Source organism: Scomber scombrus, chromosome 17, assembly GCF_963691925.1.
Source record: "Scomber scombrus chromosome 17, fScoSco1.1, whole genome shotgun sequence".
NCBI classification, from domain to species: domain Eukaryota; kingdom Metazoa; phylum Chordata; class Actinopteri; order Scombriformes; family Scombridae; genus Scomber; species Scomber scombrus.
In genome coordinates this window covers 18,155,771-18,172,870 of record NC_084986.1, presented here as the reverse complement: position 1 = coordinate 18,172,870, position 17,100 = coordinate 18,155,771, and the positions used below count along the sequence as shown (strand labels likewise).

The 17,100-nt window shown below is 38.9% G+C and overlaps 1 protein-coding gene across 1 annotated transcript; it reads right to left on the bottom strand.

The window, feature by feature from the left end:
• Positions 1-6,616: 6,616 nt before the first annotated feature.
• On the bottom strand, positions 6,617-15,798 carry LOC133997723 (single-minded homolog 1-like). The gene is made up of 11 exons (XM_062437417.1): positions 15,624-15,798; positions 13,708-13,790; positions 13,478-13,567; positions 13,229-13,337; positions 12,789-12,874; positions 12,231-12,430; positions 11,821-11,927; positions 11,466-11,613; positions 8,293-8,449; positions 7,796-8,180; positions 6,617-7,359 (listed from the first exon to the last, which is right to left on the bottom strand). Exons 1-11 carry the CDS (start codon positions 15,796-15,798, stop codon positions 6,617-6,619), a joined length of 2,283 nt encoding a protein of 760 aa, XP_062293401.1.
• Positions 15,799-17,100: the final 1,302 nt, after the last annotated feature.

The window sequence follows — 17,100 nt, the reverse complement described above, 5'->3', positions numbered from 1 at the left end:
AGAGAGAGAGAGAGAGAGAGAGAGAGAGAGAGAGAGAGAGAGAGAGAGAGAGAGAGAGAAGAGGGGAGACATGGATCCTGTGTGGCTCTATGGATTTGGCAGGAGTGAAAGCAGTGAGAAGAGCGCTGATACCAGCCAGACTCAAGCTGTGGGCAAATCAAGCGTGAAATCAGGAACAAAGGGATTCACAGGATTGGAGGGCATTAGATTCACACTGTCTGAGCCTTGGTGGTGTGTGTGTGTGAGTGAGAGTGTGTGTTTGTGTGTGTGTGTGTGTGTGCGCGCGCGCACGCGCGAAGCAGGGGCTCAGGATATCGTACTTGTAGTCTTTTTTAATAGCTTATTTCTGAGGGATTAGTGAATTTTAAATTAAGGTGGTTTTGTTACGGTTTTGTAAAAGTGATTGTGATTTTGATTGTGATTTAAGAAAACAAAATTCCCAATGAAGGAAGCGACATCTCAGCAAAATTACTATCCTATAGTTTCAAGTTTGTGGGATTTATTCTATATGGCCTTTAAGTGTTTTTGTGACTTTCACGCAGCGGCTTTCACACCAAGGCATTGTGGATGCTCAAGTTGTGGAAATTCGGGATATTGCAAATGCATCTGGTCCAATTATTTTAAAGAATTTACTAACATTTAAAGTCAATCATGATACTTGCAGAGCTAACCATTTATCTTTGGCTGAGATATTCCCTGTAAGGGAGATGCAGTTTTATTTATATTTTTAAAAAGACAAAAGAATCAATAATTAGATAACAGAGTATAGGCAATGATTTGTTTAAATGCTTTAAGGGACATGATGCAGTTAAACTAAGATTATAAACCGCAACATTATTATTTACCACATGAAATTGTGTTTGTAATGTTAAGTCTGGTGATACATTTTCTTAATGTCAACAAATCCCATCAAAAGGCCAAAACCAACAATGAATTGATCCTACTGACAAGATGCTTGTGTATCCAAAGTCTGACATAGCTTATTCCTCTGCAGTACAGACCCAAATGTTTGTCTAGAAACTTTTAAAAACACACCAATGAGCCACAATGTAACACTAGATGACATGTTAATTAATTACCTTGAACCTGGACACTGCAGTTTATCTGAGTCAATCTGACATATGCCATTCTGCTGCTTTAAATACTCACTAATGGAACAAATCTGTGGTTGAAAATAGTCAACCACAGGAGATGGAGTAACTTTGGCTAAAAACCTTATATTGCCAAATCCTTAAATTTTAACCCTTTAAATGTATCCTAGTTGGTGAGATTTAAAAATATACTCATCAAATGTTTGAAAGTGGATTTTTTTTTTTACACTGTCTATAATTACCAATATATTTTCAAAGCAGCAACTCAGGTGCTGTGACACAGAAACCTTATTTCCTCTCCACTTTGCAGAATGACCTCAGTCTCCTGGCTCAGCCAATCATATCGACCAGATGACCTCAATATCCTGGTCCACCCGATCAGAACATCTAAATGTGTTCTGGTGCAATGAGGTCTGCTGTCAGGGTGTCACTAAGTGCCCTGGTTAAAGGACTTTTCCAAATCCTGTGCTATTTTGCCCTTGGTTGACTCATTTGCAGGTGACTCACTACCAGAAGTGAATAGGTTTATTGATACATAGGAAATAATTTAATGCACTATAGAAAGTTTGCCTCTTTTCACATTGTTATGTGTTGTTTTGATCCAAAAAAAAAAAAAGAAACCGCAATTTCGAAGATGAATGTTTCCAGGGGGAAAAAAACATCAGAGATACAGTGGAATTAAACAATTATAAGATGTCAGTTCACCCTCACAGAGGTCATAAAGTACACACAAACAGAAAACATATTGAAACATTTTCCTCTGAGTTGGGCTGAAGCTGCTTCATAAGGATGACTCTTCACCAGGCGCCAGGTTGAATTATGTGAAGGAACACTTTAATTGATGTATGAATATGCAATTGTGCCTCAATCCCAGGCCTGAAATCAATCAAGTAGACATTCAGGGCTATTCTGAGCCTCGCCACCTGCACACTCGTATTCTGTGGTTAGGATCTATTTCTCTTACACTGCAGTCGAGAAGCCCTGGGATCTTGCTTCTGTGGCTCTAAAGTTTACCTCCACTCAATTCAACACAGCCAGCATCTTTATCTCCTTTAACTGCTAATGCGTTCTGGTGTAAACAAAGCTGATTCACTCCTGTTTTCTATTTGCAGTAGCATAGAAGTTAAATCAACCGCGTATGCTTACATTTTGTAGAACTAGAGTAAGGAAACAATTAACATAACACATCTGTTCCTGCAATGACATCATAACCATGCTTTATTTTATTCCTGATTGGTTTTTATTCTAGTCCCAACATCTGCTGTCTTACAATAACTTTTTGAATAACTCCTTAAACATTTTAAACACCTTGATTGCAGTTAAAGAAAGTTGTTTCTTGCTACTGTGCTGGTTTAAAAGTATATTTCAAAGGGAAATATACTTTTTGCGCCACTTTATATGTCTGACGGCACACTTTATTGAGTTTTTACAAACCTCACACACAAGTTGTTCTTATTCATGGCTTTAACTGTATAAGCATTAGTAGATATTTTATTAATTATAATAAAACCAGTCATTCCAACTTATTAAACCTTCGTGAAAGGGTTCCTTTTTAGAAAATGGGGCCAATTAAGCATACAAAATGTATTATTAACCTATAAAATATGTTATATTAAAGCATTTTATATTGGCTCCATGTTGCAATGCCACAACATTAAAATACTGCTCATACATTTTTCATCAATAATAATACATTCAGTAAAATAACTTTCTAAAAGGAGCCATTCTGCTTAACGGGTTCCTTTCCTTCAACACTAAAAGCATATTTTACTGATAATACTGATATACATTTATTTGATTGAAGTTTTAAATGCAGGACTATTACTTGTAATTAAACTTTTTTACATTGTAGTATTGCTACTTTTTAAGTAAAGGATCTGAGTATTTCTTCCAGCACTGCTATGTCTTGACTTTATGATCTGTTCTTCTGAAAATCTCTGAGAAATCTGTTCACCTTCCTCTTCACTGACACAAAACCCTGCAGCTTCCCTCTGATTCGGAGACTCTATAATAGCCTTTTGCTTTCTATGGATCTGAGGTATGGCAGGGAGGATCTTGGGTGGAGGGGTTAGGTATGGACGTTAAAGGGCTATATGCAAGTGTGCGCAGTCTGGGCAAAAGGCCCAGTGTTTGGCTCCTTTTGTAGCCGACTCTACATGTGAAAGCCTTCAGGGCATTTCAGGCAAAAGCCCCAGTGTTTCGGAGAAAAAAAAACAAAAAAACGTTTCTTTTTTATTGAAATATCTTAGCTACAAACACAACCACACTCATTCTCACACACACACACACACACACACACACACACACACACACACACACACACACACACACACACACACACACACACACACACACACACACACACACACATATACACACACACACACACACACACACACCGTTTCTCAACCTTGGTGATGTCAACAGAACAGGGCAGTAGTTCTGCCTCCTGGAATGACAGCAGCAGTGATATCTGGCAGACCATCAGATGGTCATGTCAGCAATGACTGATGGAAGTTCTGCATCCAGACTGTGTCCAGGTCCTTCTCAGCTCAGACAGGCAGGCAGCCGTTCCAGCTACATGTGAATAACTTACATACATTAAAATACATGGCAGAGAAATTGCCTCTAAGCAGAGGTCAGAGTGGCTAAACGTGCAAGTTCAACCGCTCCAAACAGCGGGAGTGTGTTGCTGCAAGTGCATTTAAAACATGACAGCTCAGTAGTCATACTGAGCTGTAGATGGTAATAATGTGTTCATGATTTGGACTAGATGTTCTTATAATTCTGTTGTTTTCACTTGTTAGGCCTTGGATATTCTATTTTTCTTGCTGTGAAAAAATCCCATGAAAAGCCAGAGCCTGATATAACTTATTCCTCTGTGACCATTGTTATCCAAAATCTATTAAAAACAAATCAGTGAGAAAAACCCATTGTACAGGGTGACATGTTACTCCATGATGATGATTGTGGGCATTGTAGTTTATTTTGCTCTCTAACAGCAGCAAATATGTTTTAATTGGAAAATTGTCCAGAAATATACCACTGACGCCAGCTTTTGCAACATTTTCTAAAAACGGCAATGCCCGGTGGTTTGAACAAATCACAAGTTTATAGTTAAGAGACTGTTTTTTTTGTTCTCTTCTTGGCATTTGTTGACAATAAGAAAAATATAGAATACCATCAGACTCATGTTATTTTTAAATGGCAAAGAGTTACCAAGTATTTGGGTTTTATTATTCATCAGAATCATTTAAATCACACACTGAAAAACTTTTTTCCCCATTGAAACTTAAATTAAGTTGCTTTTTAGGAATAAGTCCTGTTTCTCCATTCAAACAAGGAAACACTTGATTTCTGCAAACTTTTTTAATTTTTTTTAAGCTTTATTGGACTATCGTGATCTGCACTTAATGAATGCACCTGACAAATGCCTAAAGATGTTCGAAACTATACAGCTGAGCTTTACATTTTATTACATTTTACAGTCTGTGGCAATCTTCACCACTGTATTCTGTATGCTGCTGCTAAGTATCCATTTCTGTATATCCACAGACTTTTACATAGGTTGACTTTTATATATAAATCTCCCCTTGGCCTGGTTCCTCCTCATCTGTGTGCATACATGTGTAAAAACCAAAATCAATATGGGCTGCACTCTCATGATATTCTTCAGATGTTGGTCTGCAGACTTAGAACTGAATTAGTTGAAAAAGCTATTTAAATATGCTGGTCCTTCTACCTGGAATCATGTACAGAAGGACCGGAAACTGTCAGAGCGGTTTACTATGGGGGCATTTAAGTCAGTAAAAATTGAGAAAATAGTACTATTGGTAAATGTAATTGCTCCTAAATTTTCAATGAAATCTTTTAAGAAGTTTTGACCTGTTCATGTTATAGCTAATAGTGACCTTGTATTGCATAGTAACTGAATATTGTGTTCATTAGTTTGTATGTATTATATAAGGATATATTGTATGTTTTCTTCTTACGTAAACAATTCAAGATGAAACTCTAAAAAATACAATGGCAATTAAAATGTAAAGGTCTACTGAATATGTACATTTTACCTATTTCTAAATATCTATGTCTATCTATCTATCTATCTATCTATCTATCTATCTATCTATCTATCTATCTATCTATCTATCTATCTATCTATCTATCTATCTATCTATCTATCTATCTATCTATCTATCATCTAATATGTTTTCTTTAAAAATAGTTTTGAAAGGAAACAGATGTAAGACAAAAATCAACACAGACAAAAGTTATGTGTTTGTGACTGTATTCAGATTTAAGAGACTTTTTTAAACAATTAATAAATAATCTTGTCACTTCTTGTCCAAAAGTTCATTGTGTGATGATATTTACATCATAAATTAAATAAGAGAAACTAAAAACATTCAACATATTTTTTTAAGATAAGTTTGTATCAGTCATTTCATTTTTAACCCCACTGTCATAACAAAAACAAAACAAATGGTCTTCTTTGAGAACAATTGCATGTAGAGCGGGATTTAATGCATACTCTATATACAGTATGCCAATAAATTGGGTAAAGGTTAAGTCAGGTAAAAACAGTAAAATGTATACTCTGATATGTAAACAATATGGTTTTAGCTACAACTGTACGTCAATATATACCATGCCTATATTTAGAGAGCATGCTGAGATTACAAATGAGCTTGTTCTGTAATCTCTATGCCTTCTAAGTGAGGGCATTTTACATATACATTACAACAGTTCCAACTTTACACTTTTACATATCAGAAGCATTTCTTCTTTCTGTTTTTCCACTTTGTTTCATTTTATCACCAAGTGTTGGTGTGATCCAAACACCAAAACTAATTCCACCAGTAAAGATTCTACTTGGACAGAAAAAATGACACATACAGAAAACAGCCCACTGACAAATAAATACCAGGAAACATTGACATCTTACAATAGTGAAATGCTTGCCTTTCCCATGTTGCACCTCATGTGTCAAACATTATGCTCTGTGCAATGGAGTTTTCAGGTGAGGGGGCAATGGAACACATTTTTTTACTGCCTTTGGAAATCGTGTCCAGGACAGATTAACTAACAAAGCCAATGGTGCATGAGACGTTTGGGACAGAAACATTGGCTTGATGTTTAACCAGACTCAAAACCTTGGTCACCTTTGGAGGGAGGGGAATTCAGTTCACCACTATTAAAGTAACACTCTATTCCTAGTAATGGAGCAAACCTTCACTTTATGCAACTTGGTGTACCAAACATCAGTTCATGAACATTAGTCCATCATTCATCTTGGAAAATTGTGCTCCAATGACAAAGAAAAGAGAGATGTATGATACAAAGGCCTGATAAACACAACTTGTGCTGAATGAACCACAAAGGGTACATCAACCCAGTGCAGGTACCTTTTTTTTCATTGTCTAGCCTTTTGTATAAAGCACCTGGTAAGTGTTGCATGTGCATACATCACCACCTTACTGTAACATCCTCATTTAGAGAACAGGACCTATCTGCATCAGACATCGTCAGCTTCCATTGGTTATGATAACTGAGGTGGCCTTGTGTCCCTGCATCTGCTCGGCTTGCATCCTCACATGGGACGCCACATCATACTGAACTCCTCCACAGGCCAGACCCGAGTAACTCCGCAGGCTCTCTTGGTCATACAGGTGCTCCAGGGAGTACCCAGTCAAAGCATAAGCTGCTTGCCTGTCCAATGGTTGCCTCTCCTGGGCCGAATAGAGCAGAGGGCTCCCCTGGGGTTGTGGAGGGTGGGGGGAAAGATCCGTCTGCATGTAGTCTTTGTTGAGGGAGAGGCCAGACCTGGGGATCCCATCAGAGCTGGGGCTGCTGAGACGAGACATAGATGCCGGACTGGTTGTGTTTTCGTCATTGTCATGAGGACCGAGCACTTTGACACCATCCCGGTGATGGAGGCGTTCAGAGGGGAGGTCGATACTGGGGGCTCCTGGACCTCGACATACCACACTGGGCATAGTGAGCTGGGAGTGGTGGGGTAGGGAGGAAGTGAAGCATGGGCTGTGAGCCTTAGTGAGGCCTGAGACTTCAAGTGGCGCCTTGTGTTGCTGCAGACGGCTCTCTTCCTCTTTGATCATCTGCTGTGTGGCACGGATCAGAGTCTCCATCTTGCTGGGCTCTCGAGGGCTAGCCCGGAAATGGTCGCCGTGGTATCGCTCACCTGAATCACTGGTGGACCCTCCACCATCAGGTGAACTCACTACACTGTCTTCATCCCAGTGGCCTCGTCCTGTAAGAAGAGTTCAATGGCGACATTTCAAAACAATGAAATAGATGAATTACATTGTTGTGTTAATAAGTAATTTGACCCTTTCTGCTTGTATCTACAGTGTGGTTGGTTGCTAAGTTGCTAAGACCACAAATTGTCTGTGTAACGTGTGCAATTCAGTTTTAAATTTGTATGGAATCATGGTTTGTTAGACTGAACGTCTTAGCAGAACCACAGTGGGGGTTGTTTCACTGTTTGAGGATGTGAGATGTAAAATGACTTGGCTTTCAACTGCAGGAAATTTTTGAACAGATGGTAGCAATCGGCACACTGGCAAGAGACGGCGTAAACAACTTAGCATGTCCCATAATAACATTTGGAAAACAGCTACCAGGAGAACCTAGGCCAGAGCTATTTTCAGAGACAGATGGTTGTGGTCTCAACCCTAACACCTCACCGTGAATGGCTCCATGGTACGATGTGATTTCGTATCCCTCGTTGTTTTCCACGGAAGATTTCGGCAGTGAGAGCACGGAGCGTGTGGCGTCCCACCACACCTCTCTTCCTGACTGGGGGGCTCCCAGAAAGTAGCGCCCACTCTGGCATCGAACACGATCGCAGGTGGTGGTGTGAGGATGTGTTTGGGCATGGGCGAGATCCTCTTCTGATAGACCCAGGCCGTAGCAAAGGGAGCCCGAGTCTGGATACAGTCGGTAAGCACATGATGCCTCCGTGGCCTCACCAGGATCCAACAGCTGGGGGGAGGCAGAGTCTGTCAGCGGGCTCCCTCCCCATTGGCTGTCTTGGTCTGACTCTGAACGCTCTGGATTGAAAGCCGAAAACTGCTGGACATAAACAAGAAAATCAGTTTGTGATTTGAACCTCTTTCTAACAATTAAGCCTGCACCGAGTCCCCTCTCTTGATTTAGCTCTATAAAAGAGGCTGTTGATTACCTGCGGGTAGGGTGACACTCTGGCTTTGGCCTTCGCCTGGGTGAGACGTGACTTTGTGCTCTTCCTGTCTTCACTGTGACTGTCAGTGTAGGGGAAGGCAGGCTTGGTGGGGCTCATTTGGTCCAAGGACAGCTGCATTCCCTTATACTCCGTGTCCCTTTTCACACACACAAAATATATGTTAGATATAAAAATAACAGTTTTAACCAATATTTATCCAGATTATGACTTTTTAGCTATGCTAGCAGCATGGCTCAAGTGATGGCAATTGGTCTGTCAACTGAATGGATTGGCATGAAATTTTGTACAATCTTTCAAGGTCCCAAGCAGTTCAAGCCTATACCAACTTTGGCAATCCTCTGACTTCTCATCTGAGCATCACCATGAGGTTGACATTTATGGGTTTGGGTGAAATCTACATGCACATTAATTTTTATAGTTTATTTATCGTTTTTTTTTCTTAAATCAAGCACATATTTAGGGGTTGTCTCATCTAAATTACACAATGTCAACAGTTGTATTATGAACAATTTCTTTGGTAGAAACGGTAACTTCACAGATAAGTTTAAAGATCATCTGGAGTAATGAGGACATTGTTTCTGGAAAGAGAAATTATTGCTCATTTTTTAGCCACACTAGTAGGTTGGTCAGTCCACTATTAGATGGCAGTGCCACTGAATTTTGTACACACAGTCAAAGTCCCAGGAAGATGATGCCTACTGATCCTCTGACTTATCCTCTTGTGCCATCATAACATTTGTTGTTTGGGTATAATATCACTACTTCTATTTTGATGAATTGTCATGAAATTGGTACATAGTCATATTCTCCGCTGGTTGAATTTAAATAACTAATATCGATCCCCTGATTTTTTTTTATTCAGCCCTATTATACATCCAGTATGTGTTTACGGCTAAAGAGCAAATCTTAGTATGCTAACGCTAAGATGGTGAAATTGGTAAACATTATATCTGCAAAACAACAGTATGTTAGGCTCTATCTCAAAGATGGTTTTACAGAGCTGCTAACATGGTAGTAGATTCTTAGTATTGTTTAAACACGTTTGCATCTCAGCTTCACTTTCGTTCAAATTATTTTATGCCTTGTCTGCTGTGGGCCACTGAGCCGCTTCATTACAGTGTTGATGGTTGAGTGCCTTGCTCAAGGACAATGAATGTTGTTGCTCAGGTTTTGCCAGTTAATTTAGAGTTTAACAAACCTTTAGGCTTGAATTTCTTCCAAATAATCTGCGGACTGTCTCTCTTTCTTAGAGCCTTTTGTTGTGTTGCACCAAGTGACAAACTCAGTAATTAGTCTGTAGCAGACGTCTTGGCCAATATTGAATATAGATAGCCACACATACTTATTTTACAAACACTTTTTTATGATATGAGTGATGTGAGGACTATGAGAAGTGAAAACAACATTTGAGATAAATATAAAAGATTAAGTCCTCCCACTTCTTGCCTTTAAGTACCTGAGAAAAAAAACAGACACCCTGAAAGTTAATCATTCTTTTCTACCGTAAAACCATAACACCGCTAGAAAGCAACATGACTAATCTGCACACGCCCAGAAAAATGCATGCGGTTGCACACAAACAACCTCTGCACTAAACCTCCTCCTATTTTTTGATTACTGCAGACTTCTTTTAACTTGTATTTGTGCATGTGGTCTGTGCACCATCTTTGACATTTTAACCCACTGTCCTGTAGCTGAACTCAATCCAAGTGACACTGTCGAGGGAGTGAAAAGGCTCCTGTGTCAAGTGTTCAGCAAACATGAGCCTATTCTTAACTTATCACATCAACAGTATGTAATAGCAGCTGCCTGGCATTTTAAACCCCGTGGCCCATCCCTGACCCTGCACTGCCAGCCTCTTTAATATGACTCTAAATATGACCCATTCTTTATGTACAACACCTTGGGGGAAAGGCTGTGTTTGGATAGCCAGTACACAGTGTGACTGTTATTTGCTTTTGCAGGTATAGTTGCGGTGGCTGGTTCTGCATCCTATCTGTGCCCTGTCTGACTTATGTCTGAGCCAATAATGTTGGGCCTTTGTGCAAACTCAGCTGTGTTAGCCGAATTCCACCTCAGGGTCAATGTCAGAGCACCTCATGTCTGAAATGCGCCACCAGCCAACCTCCAAACATGATTTATTAATGGATTCCTGTTGGGTTAAAATGCTGTTGGGGAAAGGTGATTGAATTGCTGTTTGTATTTTTTAATGTAATTGTCTTTTTGTTTTTTTTAACGTTCCTACTGCGTGTGAACTTTTTGATACGCCTGTGTTAGAGCTAATTATGCGTTTGGAAATTCACTGTCATTTTAATGTAGTTACTTTGTTGTCTCCTTACTGCATTGAAGAAATCAATACCTGGAGTGCAGCCATATGCATGCATGCACGTACAAAGACTCACATCGACACACCACCACACACAGAAGGACACACACACACACGCGCACACACACACACACAGAGAAAAGCGACATGTGGATCAACCAAACCTAACAAGGAAAATCCAACATGTGCTAGAGCTATGAGATAGCTATTGATTCCTAGTTCACCGTTCGATCGACTTTGCTTTCTTTAGACTGCAGATCGATGGTGACAGTAGAGGTTTTTTGATGGGGTTGAACCCTGATGTTTGTCTTGCTGTCTCAAAGGGCCCGAGTGTGGTTTGTGCTCTCATAACACACAACTGCCTGAGACCTGCAGCTGCAGTAGTTTGTGGATTTGTACAGAGGGACTACAGAGGGATAAAGGGAGGGATTTTTCAGAGAGACAAAGAGCCATCATATCACAGAGTGAGCTTCAAGCATGGATCATAAGAGTGTATGATGTGATTTTACTTAATCCAGTTAAATATTCAATGCTATTCCTTCAGCAAACACCATTAAAAATGCACTTGCTTTTAGCCCTGTATGGCCTCATAAACCCTGTGCTACTATAATCATGTAACTGTAGTTTTCAGGATTTCAGTCTCAAATGCAATAAATCTAGCAACCTGGGTATAAAATGTATGACTTATATCACAAAATGAAAGATAGCAGCAATATTATATGCATAAACATGTATATAACTTTTACTCTCTAATGTTTCTGAAGAGTAGCTCATTTGTGTAAGGTTCTCAGTAGATTTTGGGATGGAAATCTTTATCAAGACTCACGTGAGGACATAGTTGACACTGACTATACAGTGGGGTCTTGAGGATCGGCTGTTGTGGACGATTGTGGCATAACTCTGGACCCAGACCCAGCCGCCGTGCTTTGCCAGGAAACGATAATACTTAGTGGTGACTTGGCCTTTTACCAGCACTGAAGGAGATAAAAGAATCAGACAGACGACAGGGATTAACGTATTTAACGATGTGCATGTTTGTGTGTGAGAGCCGTGTCTGCTCGTACGTGTGTAATTGTCTGCATGTGGTGGTTGCAGCAGGGCGCCTGAGCAGTTACTGTCTGACAAAAAGAAGGTCAGGCAGCTTGTTGTAAAAAGCATAATAGAGCAAGTGTGTAACTCACAGAGATGGTGCGCACAGCGGAGGTGGAAGATGTCACAGCTGTGGACATGATGGTACAGAGTTTTCTCTATCAGGTCCTGGGGTTCGTAACCCGTCAGCTCTGCTACCCTGGTGAGGAATTAAGGAGTTATGTTAAAAATATCCAGAGGGATTCTGACATTTTAAAAAATATATATATTTTAGCTTTTGCTGAGGGAAGACAATTTTTCAGTTTTTCAGTCAGCAACGCAGTATTTTTTGGAAGAGTTGGATTAACCTCTTGTGAGAAATTGGTTTTACAGGCTTCACATTAAGTGTACACAACTAATGGAACTTACATTGCAGGTGATTTTTAACAATTTAAAAATGCAGAGAGACATTATTATAGATTATTATTAAAGATGATGGCACGGTGTGTACAGCTCTGTGTACCTGGAGTCAAGGAAGATGAGCTTCATGTCCAGACTGGCTCTGAACATGAACATATTACTGTGCAGTTTGATCTCAGTCACAGCACTGGGAGGCAGAGAGTGTCCCACAGCCACCAAACCAACGTTCTGGTAGCAGCCCTCGAAAGGTGACATGTCCAAACTGTACTGACGGATCTTCAGGTAGCCGCTGCAGTGGATCACCTGTGGTGGACAATGAAAATTAAATGTAGATTAATGTAACATAATAACATACTTCAACAAGAATTAAAATGATAATTGAACTACAATATTACCTATATTAAAATATTAATGTTAAATATTGAAATCCTTATGACACAGTGACATCACAAGAATTGTATGTTCATTTTTCATTTAGATGTAAAAAATATAAAGCATATGATCAAGAAAAATCTATTTGAATCCTAATAGTCATTGTTTTAATTCTATTAATTTATTACATGTAATAATTCAATTTTTGGCAATTAGTTAACTAATAATTAACTCATTTAAAAACTATTTTGAAATACTAATGGGCAAGTGACAACGCTTCTTTGTCTACCTTGTATCCACCACTGGTGAGGCCTGCGTTTCTTTTTGCCAGCACACATTTCATCCGCAGAAAGAAGGAGCGCTCTGCTTCATACTCTGAAAGAGAGGAAAAAAGAATTGGGTGCTCTTTAAAGAAAAAAGGCCCGATCGGAAAACACGCAGGAGGAAAAAAAACGAAGCCTGTCAAAATATGGCTGCATATTAAAAAACGTTGTCTCATAGGCCAATATGACAGATGAAAAATGAGTGAAAATAAACTGTGATTGTGCTCCATGTTTCAAAATACATCCATCACGAATAAGACACACTGAAGAACATTTATTTTCCACGCACTGTTCCATCTGTGTAACATCATACACATCTGTCGCTTTTATTATAGCCATATGCCGCTTCTATAAACACTAAGTTGCAATTAAATTGCAAATAGCCGAGAGAGTAAAGTGTTTTTACCTTGGACGAAGTGTGAATGATAGGGCTGATGTGGCGTCAGAACGGCTGTCATCTCATCGTGGTCGGCAGGATGGACATATTCATAAATACTGTTCCCGGTCAACTCTACCTGTTGAGAATAACTCAGGTAATTAACAGGTAGAGACTGTGTGATGGGCGGTGTAAATTGAATATTCTTTCAAGTGAAACATAATAGAAACGCAGAAAAAAATATATCTGACATAAATAAATATGTTTACACAAGCATACCTGAGAGAGACCTAAATGGACCGACGCTGTCTCTGAAATGTACATTATCTTTCCATCTGGAGCCACAACAAAGATGAATCCGTCCAGAGTCTGCAAATAAACAACATGCGACAGTTACATGACGCATTATTTTACATGACCACGCTGACCAGATTCCATTGCTGCATATCAGTTTATAATGCTGGTAATAATGATACTAATAAAAATAAGTAAAACCAGTAAGCGTATACCTGCAGTAAATGAGATCCCAGTTCTCGTCCAACATTGTCCAAAGATCTTGTTCGACTCGTATGACCCCAGGCCTCTCCCAGACCTGGAGAGAGTGAGAAATACTGTTTGGCTGCTGCGTGACATTATAATGAAGAGTTCATGTTTTTATCATTTTTATTTATTTATTTATTATTGTCATTTTGTGTCTTAATTATTTAAAACACAATGCCATATTTTGCATTGCTTATAATAATAATAATAATAATAATGATAATAATAATAATAATAATAATTATTATTATTATTATTATTGAAATTTAGTCATTCTTTCTCTATCTCTCTCTCTCTCTCTCTCTCTCTCTCTCTCTCTCTCTCACACACACACACACACACACACACACACACACACACACACACACACACACACACACACACACACACACACACACACACACACACACACACACACACACGTGCCTGTTTAAAAATAAGTCTATTTCGAGTTAAAGCATGATCAGTAGTCTTTCCTCTATGTCTCTCACATGTTGCACCTCATTAATCTGCTGCTGTTTACAAGCTGCAGAGGCGACGTTTCCTTTACAGCAACTGCAATAGACTCTCTTTAAATAGCAGCATTCATCGTGATGTTGTAATAAGTGTATTACTATTATTGCTATTTGATTATCATTATTATTATTATTTCCTACCCAAATGTAGTTCATATTTTGATTTTTTTTGGGGGGAGTGTTCCAAGAACCCTACAAATTCCGCAGTGTGGGCTATTTTGCTGCTCATTGTAATTCACTCAGTTTCATCAGAAATGTCATAGTGATGGGCTATCATCAATTAATTAGGTGTTCGTCTCCCCTGCTGTAAATGAAAATAAAAAAATAGGTCTCCGCTGTCCGATATTTGGTATCATTTCACCCCAGCAGATGGGAGGTTGTAGAAAGAAATCTACATTACCTACAACAAGCACTGCAAAGAAGATATTTTTTCCAACTCAACGATTGAAAATATTGAAAAATACAAATGATAAAATTTCTATTAAAAAAAAGATTTTTTTTACAGGCTTTTATGTTCCATGTTATAACACCAAACATATTAATAAACCTGTCTGTTACATTAACTACACGTGACAGTAAAAACGCGGAGCTTCTGATTTGATTTCATGGGAGATCATTTATAGCATCCCCCCCCCCCCCCCCCCCTTTTTTTTTCTTACACCGGCCAGAGAGGCTGTGTGTGATTGTGTGTGTGCCTCCTGCTTACATGGCTTTAGGTGATTAGAAGCCTTGCAGGGCCTTTTTTAAAAATAATTGGTGCGTCTTGTTCTCAGTCACGCAGAAAAGAAACCTGAAGAGACCTGTGTAAAAAAAGAAAGAACAAAAAAAAGATGGAGGCAGATTGCCTCCTTTGCCTTTGGACACACTGAGTAAAAAACGATCATAATAAATGTGTAAAGACTTCCTGTAGATCAATGAGAAATTAGTATAATATTAATATTTCTGTATGGATGAAAGTTCCTGGCGCGTAACCGTGCCTACTCTACTTAATACTTCATTCAACTGTATTTTAAAAAATCTTCCATAACATTACTACAATTGGAAGGAGACCTAAAGTGATTACTGATTTTATTAATACTTCTATAATTCTATTTGCAGTAATTAACATAGACACTATAAATAATAATGTCATTACTGTGTTATTAGGGAATAATATTTAGGCATAAAAATAGTGATTTTATATTTTCCCGGACTTTAAACCTCATAATGTAATTTTTCCTGAAAGTTAACAAATACGGCCATAATTATTTTTAAATGAGTAATGATACATGCTATGTTTTCGCACTAAATTGAGCTCCACACCTGACAGGAAAGAAGTTAAGAAAAAAAATAACCCAATGAGGTGTGTGTAAAGTGGGCTGCTCGCTCACCCTGAGGGAAAACAATTCTCATCTTCAGGTAACTCGTGGTCAGTCTTATGATGGACGCTTTGTCCAGCTGTGATGTGATTGCCGACGGTAAGGGCAACATTTTGGCCAGTTCATAAAATTCACTGTTCTCCTTTTCCCGTCTAGTCCTTGCGGCCGTTTTGGATTTCTCCTTCATTTCGGCGCCGTTTCACTTGTATCCTTTTTCTCGTGTGCAGCGGTTCGCATTCAAATCAGCACCAATTTGACTGATTTCTCTCCACTTTGCCTCCTTTGCATTGTAGAATCGACTATAAGCAGGAATTTGAACACAAATACACAGTTGAATCCAAAAATGTTTAAATATCCCTGGTACTCCTGGCGGTGAAGCTTCAGCTGGTTAAAGATCCAAAGTGCAGCCGCCGGCTTTCATCCATGACCTGCAAAATATAAAGAAAAGAGAAATTGTCATATCCAGCAGGCATGATTGCATTTTGATCTGCAGAGGACTACTTTACTATTGCACCGGACATGATTGTGTTATTGTGATGTATGCCTGATGCAGGCCTGCGTGTCAGCTAGCGCTGACTCTGGAAATTATAGCTACTATTAAATAAGACATGCAGTCAGTCTTTAACACTAGCATAAATAATGAATAACTAAAGCAACAACAAAAACTACATCTAAATATACAATGAAGACAACTCAACCACTATTACAACAGTCAAAAGGAAAAAAAATATGTGCAATAACAAATTCCACAGAAATAAAAAATCCCAGCATATAATATAACATAATTTCATGATGTGTAGTTATTTAAGCAGCTGACCCATGCAGGCATGACCTCAGAATAATTCACACTGACTTGTTTTCTTTTTTCTTTTTTTCTTTTACTTTTAAAAGACAAACTCAGATTATTGTGTCATAAATTTCTCCGAATTTTCCTCAAGGGAGCTGCAAACATTTATGTCTTCTGTCATTTTAGCGACCAAGTCAGCCTTAAATATTCATCATAAAACACATAAACATTCTGACAGTGAGATTAAATAATTCTCAGTATTGCATTCTGTGTTATTCTGTGTCATCACAATCACTCAGTGGCATCGAGGAAATGACATCTGACCCAAACACAATTCCTGAAACACGTGAACCTGCGTTGGTAAAACAACTACAACATTTTCTCACCTCAACGGTTTAAAAAAAAAAAACCTTTAAAAACAATAAAATGACATTTTAAAAATGACATCCAGTACTAGTTAACATACTTGTTAAGCCATATATCCGCAGTATTCCTACCCGCACTCAGACAGACTGTATTTTCATACATGTGAATCGATCCTATGGCCTTACAGGCAGCCTGCTGGGAATTTCACCTGTCCTGAACCGGGTTCACCAGTCGTCCCAGTTAAGTTTGGTTTCAGCTCCTCGTGGATTTCCACCTGGAAAGGCGAACGGGTCGTGCGCTGCATACACCTCTCCAAATTATAGTTACGCGCAACGA

Excerpts from the sequence above, each read along its gene's own strand:
- LOC133997723 (XM_062437417.1), bottom strand. The coding sequence starts at position 15,798 with ATGAAGGAGAAATCCAAAACGGCCGCAAGGACTAGACGGGAAAAGGAG. Across the intron at positions 12,431-12,788 it reads TCACCAGTGGTGGATACAAG|GTGATCCACTGCAGCGGCTA; the intron begins GTAGACAAAGAA and ends TGTCCACCACAG. Across the intron at positions 11,614-11,820 it reads CCGCTGTGCGCACCATCTCT|TGCTGGTAAAAGGCCAAGTC; the intron begins GTGAGTTACACA and ends TATCTCCTTCAG.